The sequence below is a fragment of the Sceloporus occidentalis genome, unplaced genomic scaffold (assembly GCF_023333645.1).
Source record: "Sceloporus occidentalis isolate IW3139 unplaced genomic scaffold, rSceOcc1.0.p SCAF_11, whole genome shotgun sequence".
NCBI classification, from domain to species: Eukaryota; Metazoa; Chordata; class Lepidosauria; order Squamata; family Phrynosomatidae; genus Sceloporus; species Sceloporus occidentalis.
The window spans coordinates 21,612,570-21,622,548 of NW_028316991.1; the positions used below are offsets into that span (position 1 = coordinate 21,612,570).

The following is a 9,979-nucleotide window of genomic DNA, read 5'->3' on the forward strand; positions in this document are numbered from 1 at the left end:
CACATATACTGTCGCCCTAAAAAATTCTATTGGTCATATGACCAATAATACAGGGGTTCCATTTTGCACTGGATCACAAATAAAATATACAGAGACAACAACTTGGACTGCATTCAAATGCATCTTGTATTGTATAGTTCAAATGTCAAACAGGTATTGTTGATAGGCTCCGTTAGCAGTGATAAGCAGTGTGACCCGCTTCATATAACAAGATTAACCATAGACTAGCTATAGCTCAGATATTTCCAAGATGGCTGTTTCTCCTGCCTTGTTAATGATGTGCTGAAGTTAATCACTGTAACACCTTCCAGAGGCCGTCTTCTGTAATGGTTACATAAAGCATGGTTCCCAATGGGTCTATCTCTGTGATGGCCCCTAAGCTTTGTCTTAGGTGCCTTTAGGTCCGTCTCTGCGACATTTGGATATCTCTGTAATGGCTTCCTGAGATCCATCATGCCATTGGGATGACTCTGTAAATAATTCCTGAGATCCATCATCCCATTTGGGCATCTCTGTAATGGATTCCTGAGATCCATCCTCTCATTGAGACGTCTCTGGAATAGATTCCTGAGATCCATCATGCTATTGGGATGTCTCTGTAAGGGCTCCATGGTAATCGTGAGTGCATTATTGTGTTTGTGATGGCTCATTGAGGTTTGTCTAATGGCTTCATATAAAAATGTTGATATAATGTTGAAAGCTGTTCCTTTCTAATTTAAAACTGTTATCTTTTCTCTTTATTTTTCAGTGATCACTTCATTGCCTGCCCAGCAATCAAAATGGCAAATTACTGGTCAGAACATTCAAAGGGTAGAGTTTTCATGTACTATGTGCCCGAGTCTTTTTCACAAAGCAGGTAAACCTAAAGCATCCCGATATTACAAATATGCAAGTCCTAAAGAACAGCAAAATTCAGTACTTTTCTGTTTGGAGGGTTTTATATTATGATACAACCTTGTCCAGAATTTGTGTACCCCATACATGACCCATTGTACAGCGCTATGGAATTTGATGGCGCTATATAAAACAATAAATAATAATAATGTCCTAAACCTTGCCATTTCTGTTGAAAGCTTATTCCATATATCTACCACCCTTCAAGAAAGTAAAATCTCACCCTTTATGCTCTTGTGAATTATAATTCTAGCATTTCTTCTTGAGATGTATTTCCTTCATCTGCTTAATTTTAGCTCTTTATTTATCATGTCCCTTCTCCCATCTGTCCTCAAAACTTTAAAGGTTAAGATCCATTCGTCTTCTTAATCATCCCGTAAACCATATACTATTTTAAAGTTATTTTTTAAAAGACAAAATAAAAAAATGCTAATAAATCCTTGTATTAATGTTATGAATGATATAACAGAGTATTATTGGTATAATTCGAGCCTCTATTTATATTGTTGTCATCTGATACATTTAACTATTTATCAGTAAATCACAAAAAGAAGCTCCGAGTTTTAAGAAGAAGCATTGCTCTTTAAAAAAAAAAAAAATTATAATATTAAACAAAATTAAAATGATTTAAAAAAATAAAAAAATATGTTTTTTTTAAATGTATGTACTATTTTTGGAGCAAATGTTTTTTTTAATTTATGTACTATTTTTGGAGCAATTTACATGAAAATTAGAAGTGTTCATTCTGATTTTCCAGTATAAAGTACTTTGAAATGGTAAAATGTCTGAATCTTTGCTGTTTATCAATATCAACGTTTGAATTTTTGGTGAAATCAAATATTTTTTCCCGTTCTTTTAAAGAGTTTATGACAATGCTATCCAACCTTTTGTGTAAATGTATAGAGACAGAACCAAAGAACACAGTTCTGTTACCTTTGGCAAATCACCAAATTCCTTCCAGTGACAGATTAAATGAGACGGGGCAGATATTATATGTTTGAGCTGGCTGCACATCGTATTTCAACAATGAAACCTAAATCAGTTTTAATAAAAAGAATCTGTGATAGTTAAAGGAAAAGTACTTTGGGGGGAAAAAAAGCATATTTCACTTGGAGATCTCTGGCGGAATTATAATAGTACAAACCATTTTCCACACGGTATCAACATTTAAGGGACTTTTTTTTTACCTAAATTAAAAACAAATTCCATGTACAAATATAAAAAAACAGATCTTTTTTAAATATGTACACTTACAAAGATAATTATATATATATGTGTGTGTATATATATATATATAATTATCTGTTTTTTTATATTTGTACATGGAATATGTATACTACTTCTGCTGGGAGGCTGTTCCACTTGTCTGCCACCCTCTCTGTAAAGTAAAACTTCCTTACATTACATCTATGGCCCCTTGTTTGGAATAAACACCCCTCCTGTACTTTGTGAAACCCCGTTTCTATCCCAATCCCCTCTCTTCTCTACTCAAGCTATAGATATTGAGGTCCCTTAGTCCTTCGATGATTTTTATCCTGCAAGCCGTTTACCATTAGCTACCCTTTTTTTAACTCTCTCCACTAACCACACAAAGCAATATTAATACAAGCTTTCTCACAATGACTAGAACAAAAGTTCACAAAGAGTTCTATTAACGGCTTAAGTTAAAGAAACCTAATAGTCTAAAAAGTATCAATAAACATTATGGCAAAAAGCTAAAATTGTAATAATTTATTGGACATGATGGAAATATAAGAATAACCTAAAAAAGGAAATACCGTATTTGCTCGATTATAAGACGACCCTGATTATAAGACGACCCCCCAAAATCTGAATATTAACTTAGGAAAAAAGAAAAAGCCTGAATATAAGACGACCCTAAAGGAAAAAAGTTTTACCAGTAAATGTTAATTCATGTAAACTATTTTTTTTAATAAAAGCTATGATTGAGAAAAATATTTTTTTTGTTTTTATTTCTTGTATTTTCCAGCCTGTCCCCCAGTTACGCACATCTGCCCCCAGGCTTGCCACACCAATATGGCACTGTGGCCCATGATATGCCTTTTAACCCTCTATATGCCACTGTGCCCCATGGTATGCCTTTTGACCCCCTATATGCCACTCTGCCTCCAGAAATGCCTTATACCCCTATATCCCATTCTGGCATTTAGGGGGTTAAAATGCATATTATGGGGCAGAGTGGCATATAGGGAGGTATAAGGCATTTCAGGAGGCAGAGTGGCATTAAGGGAGTTAAAAGGCATTGTATAGAGCACTCTGCCTCCAGAAATGCCTTATACCCCTATATGCCACTCTGGCATTTAGGGGGTTAAAAGGCATATTATGGGGCAGAGTGGCATATAGGGAGGTATAAGGCATTTCAGGAGGCAGAGTGCTCTATTAAATGCCCCCTTAACGCCACTCCAGAAATGCCCTATGCCCCCATTTAACTAACACACACACACACACACTCTCTCCCCCCCCTCCCCTCTCCTCTCTCCTCTCTCCTCTCTCCCCTCCAGCCCTCTCTTACCGGTGCTTCCAGCCGGGGCAGCGGGTTGACGTCGCCTTCTGCTGCAGCCGGAAGGAGGTGGAGTTGGCAGCGGGGGTTTGTATCCGTCCGTCGCGTATACTTTCCCCGGCTGTCAGAGATCAGAGTTCCCCGCACCGGTGCGGGGAACTCTGATCTCTGACAGTCGGGGAAGGTTTGCGCGACGGACGCAGACAACCCCCGCTGCTAGCCACACCTCCTTCCGGCTGCAGCGGACGTTGTCTACGCGGATCGCGTAGACGTCAACCCGCTGCCCCGGCAATACAGCAGGAAGCACCGGTAAGTGTGTGTATGATGGGGGGGGGGGTGAGACAGGAGGATCCAGGTCCCCTGCAGCGGTGCGGGGGATCTGGATCTTAGTCTCCTAATCAGACTCTATTTGAGGTCTGATTAGAAGACGACCCCGATTAGAAGACGAGGGGTATTTTTCAGAGCATTTGCTCTGAAAAAAACCTCGTCTTATAATCGAGCAAATACGGTAATTATAGAACCTGCTATTGATTTTAGACGTTTATTTAAAATATGAAAATCTGCCAAATGGTATATACAGAGAAAAGTAGCCTGTTTTCCTTGATTCTTATCCAACAACTACTGTGATGCTTAAATCAAATATTGGCCATTATCCATGAAGTGGAAAGTCACATGTTCTTCTCGTCTAACATATACCGCGGGCTTTCAGATCTTTATTCTGCACCGAAAAATCTTAAAAACTGAACCTTTTTTTACTGAACCTAAAGGTATTTTCTTATTAAAAAATTCAAAATTTTTTGAAAATAAAGCAAAAATGTATAAATTAATCACAAAATGTATTATATAAATGATTTATCAAAAAACAATATTTTTTATGTTTATATAAAATTTAAGTATTAAAAAAAGTCTACTATTGATATACTTTTATGCAGCATTAACATTGATTTATTGTCTTAAAGGGATGTTTTTTGTCTACTTGTTGGAAACTTTAAAAAAAATAAAAAAAAATTAAATTTTTTAAATAAAAATCACTTTCTTTTTTAATTCAGCACTGGCTTGGATCTTCCCGAAGATGTTATATATGCGTTTGGCCTCCCCTTTCACTCAAATTATAAAAATCAATTTTCGATTGAGGAGCAAAACCTTTCTTTGAAGATTATGCGATACGTCACCAACTTTGTGAAAACAGGGTATGTATTTAAGTGACTCTTTCAGTACAGAGAATAAAAGGTAGGAAGAACACAAGAATATTGGATTGAACATCCGGAAAAGTATAATAGAGGGGACAAAGTCAGTGTACGGCTTACAAAGTAACGAAAGAATACGAAGAAGAAAACAACACTTATATTTAATATTTAAATTACACATTACAATACACAAAAAGGGCAACATTTCAGGCTTCTCAAGTGGGCGCAAGGTGGTCACATGGAAGCTACAATGGAGGTCCCTGCCACAACAACACAATCCTTTATTGATTCTACAACTTTCATGGCCAGTTATGGAAGACCAGAGATCTCCCCAACTGGCCCAGGATCCCCACAAAAGTGGGTGACAGGGTGATGGTGCCCAAAAAACAAGACTGTTGGAAGGTATGCTATGGGCACCTTATTGCCTGATGAACAAGCCATTCCACGAACCCACAAAATCCCTGGTTCCGCTTTGTAGACAATGGGGGGGGTGAAAAGGTGAGGAGGGCAGCTGAACATGTTAGCACTTCAGCAATGATCAAGAAAAATAAATTGATTATCACAATTAAAAAGTTATTGGTGATGCAATTCAAAGGCCATGTATTATATCCCAGATTCGAGATAAAGAAATATAAACAGAGAATAAGAATTAAGGGCATTATAACTTATTGTTGTTATACAAGTTCCTTACAAGTTATTGTTGGGCATTAATATTGCCCAACAATAACTTGTCTGCCCGGATTCGGTGGTGTTGTTGTCAACCCATCAGTAGGAGAGTCAGCGGGATTACAACTTTTATTATCTTAATTAGAGTTGGGTGGAGAGTGACTTTTTTCCCCCCACTGGATTATTCACAAATACTTTATGGCTCTTCTCTTTGTGGCTCTTCTACTTTTTGTGACACCTCCTAGGCGAGTATCCACTTGACTCAATTGACATCTTGAATCATTGAGAATCGTGACATAGCTGCTTCTTTGATGAGATTTAGCGCCATTTATGAAGAACATAACGTTCTGTGTCTTATCCTTTCTTAAATGGTTTCTTACATCATACAGCCTTGCTTTAAGAAAAGTGTTGAATTAAGGTCATCGTGAACATTTTTGTTACATCGATTTATTTTATCCAGTTGAGGAGCAGCCATAGTTTCTTATTGTAGTTAGACCTATTTTTAATAATGAACTACCTTTTTTTAAATAAAACAAAAAACAAACATAGTCCCAATAACAAACTGGTAACTTGTACCCTTATGGTCTTTAGCCACCCCTGGTACCCTCATGGGCCTTAATATCAAAGGATATCTTCTAACCATGGAACGTCAAAACCAACAGGAAAACACAGCTAACCCTCACATTAGATTTTTTTTGGTGTGATGTAAACTTTGAGAAAAAAATTTTAAATCATTTTAGAATTATTGAAATAATGGTAAAAAAAAAAACGAAATGTTTTTTTTGTTTTCTTCAGAAATCCAAATTTCCAGTATACCTTTACTAGAAAATTAATGAGAGATTTACCAGTATGGCCTCAGTATCTTGGATCCAACAATGGAGATAACTACAAGAAATTTAGTGTTTCATTGTCAAACAGCCAAGGACTGAAGAAAGCTGAGTGTTCATTCTGGAATGACTATATCCCGCTGCTTAAATCTACTACAGGTGAGGAATTAAATGGAGTGAGGTACATCTTAAACTCATAGGCTGCCTGCTCGGGTTTGGGTGAAACCAAAGCGTTATATTTATTATTATTATTATATGAGAAGCTCTGACCTTGGCCAAGTTGAGGCCAAGAAACTCATTTAGAAACTCAACAGTTTGCGGCTTGGAGTACAATCACTGGATGTAAGTCAAAGAACGCAAAGGTTTTAAGAGATTTTTTTTATGCAAAGTTGGGGATGAGTGAAATATTTTTGAATTCCTTAGGTAATATTTTTAAGGCTCGTGCAGGGCCGGACTGGCCCACCGGGATACCGGGAAATTTCCCGGTGGGCCGGAAGGTCCGTGGGCTGGGCGGCCGGCAGACTAACCATGAAGACAGCCGCTGAGCGGCTGCAAATGGCATTGAACGCCTCCCTCGGTGCCAGGGGTGGGCTGGGCAGGGGGGAAATTGCCCCCCAGGCTGCCCGAAATCTAATCAAAGCGGCCGCTGGGTGCTGACGCGGCCGGCCGGCCGGCATCAGCACCCAGCAGCCGTGTGCGATGGCCGTCTAGTGATGGGAGCAGTGTGAGGGGTGAAAGCTCCGCCCCCTTGCACTGACCTTTCACCCCTCACTCTGCTCCCATCACTATGCAGCCATCAGATTGCTGGGAATGTAATCTAAACGGCCGATGCGTGCTGATGCCGCCGGCCGCCTCTGCTTCAATACTTTTTTTTTACTTTATATGGCAAGCCGATCCAGCTTACCATATAAATAAAAAAAAAGTGTTAAAGTAGCTCCGGCCGGCGGCATAGCACGCACCGGCCGTTTAGATTACATTCCCAGCAGTCTGATGGCTGCATAGTGATGGGAGCAGCGTGAGGTGGAAGCTCCGCCCCCTCGCACTCAGACTGCTGCAGCACCGGATGTCAGGTCAGTGACTTCCTGTCAGCATAGAGGAGAACAGTGTGCAGCTACCAGGAAGTCAAGAGAAGTAGAAGGTGAGTAAAATAATGTATTTTTTGTACTGTATAATGTTTTTTGTATTTGTTAAAAACAAAAAAAATCGGCATGTGTGTGTATGTAAGTGTGTCCCCCTATATGCCACTCTGCCTCCAGAAATGCCTTATACCCCCCTATATGCCACTCTGTCCCATGATATGCCTTTTAACCCCCTATATGCCAGAGTGGCATATAGGGGTATAAGGCATTTCTGGATGCAGAGTGGCATAAAGGGGGTTAAAAGGTATATCATGGGGCAGAGGAGCATATAGGAGGGTATAAAGCATATCGGGGAGGCAGAGTGGCATATAGGGGGCATAAGGCTTTTCTGGAGGCAGAGTGCCCCATGATATGCCTTTTAACCCCCTTCATGCCACTCTGCCTCCAGAAATGCCTTATACCCCCTATATGCCACTCTGTCCCATGATATGCCTTTTAACCCCCTATATGGCAGAGTGGCATATAGGGGGTTAGAAGGCATATCATGGGACAGAGTGGCATATATTATTTTTTATTTAATATGGCAAGTTGGATCGGCTTGCCATATAAAGTAAACAAAAATGTCCCATGATATGCCTTTTAACCTCCTATATGGCAGAGTGGCATATAGGGGGTTAGAAGGCATATCATGGGACAGAGTGGCATATAGGAGGGTTGAGGCATATCAGGGAGGCAGAGTGGCATATAGGGGGGTATAAGGCTTTTCTGGAGGCAGAGTGCCCCATGATATGCCTTTTAACCCCCTTTATTCCACTCTGCCTCCTGAAATGCCTTATACCCCCCTATATGCCACTCTGTCCCATGATATGCCTTTTAACCCCCTATATGCCAGAGTGGCATATAGGGGTATAAGGCATTTCTGGATGCAGAGTGACAAATAATGAGATAAAAAGAATGGCGAATAGTGTGACGCGGTTATGTATAAGGGGTGCGTGTGGGTATAAGAGCTTCACCGTGAGATAAACTATATGGGGCTGGTCTCCAAATTTTTCCAGGGCTGCTTTTCAGTCCCAGTCCGGCCCTGGGCTCATGGGAATAATTATAACCATCTGGGAACCATTCTAGACCACACCAGTCTTGGGACAATGCAATGATTTATGAAAGCAGTTTAATAATATTAATAATGTAATAGGGGTTGTAATCTGAATGGTGTTTTTCAACAACACTAGGCACGGGAGTTCAACGCTGAATCAAAATAAACCAGCAATTCACAAGCTAAATAATTAATTAATTGGAAACAAAGGACAGGTCCATCGATCTTTTATCAGGACATTCTAACTTGACTGGTATTTAAGAAGATGGCCTTTTAAATACGCAGAACTAACTTAAAACCTGCTCTGTGTAAAAGGAATATGATGTTCGGAACGTTCTGTCTGTAAGATATTCATGTTCTTAGACAATGCTAACCTATTGAAAGGCATTGTACTTCTATTATATGCATTAGATATCTTTTCTCCTTGTAACTAACCCAATCTATTTTGCAATCTATGTAAACAATACGATTTCAAGATGGAAACAAAGAAAGCCACCCCAATTTTTTTTTAAATATATTTTATAGTACAATCTACCCAAAGGAGGCATTTAAAAATAAACCCAAAAAATTGCCTTTTAACAACTATCTGCATTAAACTCATGTAGATACCAAAAATTTGCATTTTCGTCTCTGTTGAAGAAGAGTAGTGTCTAAAAGATGGAGTTGTCTCCATTAAAGGTCTCATCAAATCCATCAACTCATATAAACTCTAAAATATAACATTTTCGTCTTTGTTGAAGAAATGCAATTGTTAAAATAGTGTTCCGAGTAACGATGGGTGCAGAGCATGCCATGCTAGTTATAGTGGCAACGTGTTTTATTATGTTCCAAATTAACACCTGTGAGGAAAGCCGACCACAATGAGGTTTCACGCGGCCAACCTTTGTGTGGTTCGTGCTTTCCTGGCATGCTTTAGATATCCGTCTTATTTCTTCAAATTTTGTCTTCCAGGGTCACAAAGTGAAATCTTGCCAACGAAAAATAGCATTGGAGGCATTTTTAAAACTGTCACCAGTCCATCTGGACCCAAGCCAGAGAAGGAGGCCTATAATTGACATTCGCCCATTGGAGAACAATCAACAAACTCACATGTTTTTCAGTTTTCAGAACAGAACCAAGGGCCAATTAGGTGATTGTTAGAATAAGAATGTCGGTTTTGTGTGTTGTGGGGTTACTATATCCCCTGGTCACGGATAGTATTTGTATCCTGTAATATAATAAAGTTACTTAGTCGTCTTTCCTGTTACAGAATAAAGTTATTGAAAGCATGACATGTCTGCGAGCGTGTTTGTTACATTTCTTTATATCCATGCAACACAAAAGACTATAAATGTCTTCATGAGAGTTGGAGCATTTTTCGCCTGTGAGAGTATTGCGGAAGCGAGTATCCGCTCACACACACTGTCTCAGTTCACTTCCCAAAACTTTGAGTATCATGACATGGAAATACACATTTTTTTCAGAAACTTTCTTTGGGGAGAAAAGTTTTATTTTGTAGCGTATGGGGAAAAGTTTTTGGAATGGAGGAAAGTTCACCGATACCCCAAACCATTGCCAGTGCTATCATATAGTATTGGGTTTGTCGTTTTGGGCCCCATATTATTAGCTATCTATGTACATTTAATGCTAGAGTTAAGTAAAAGGATTGCTATGATACATTTTTAACACTGACATATAAATTGGGTTAAAATCCTATTTATATAGAAATACAA

The 9,979-nt window shown here is 39.1% G+C and overlaps 1 protein-coding gene across 1 annotated transcript in view; it reads left to right on the forward strand.

The window, feature by feature from the left end:
- Positions 1–9,322, forward strand: part of LOC149305693 (thyroglobulin-like) — a 90,382-nt gene extending 81,060 nt beyond the window's left edge. The window contains exons 39-42 of the mRNA XM_089477295.1: positions 749–856; positions 4,465–4,605; positions 6,064–6,254; positions 9,219–9,322. Of these exons, the coding sequence (XP_089333421.1) occupies positions 749–856; positions 4,465–4,605; positions 6,064–6,254; positions 9,219–9,322 (544 nt within the window). The remainder of the gene's footprint in view (positions 1–748; positions 857–4,464; positions 4,606–6,063; positions 6,255–9,218) is intronic.
- The last annotated feature ends 657 nt before the right edge of the window (positions 9,323–9,979 follow it).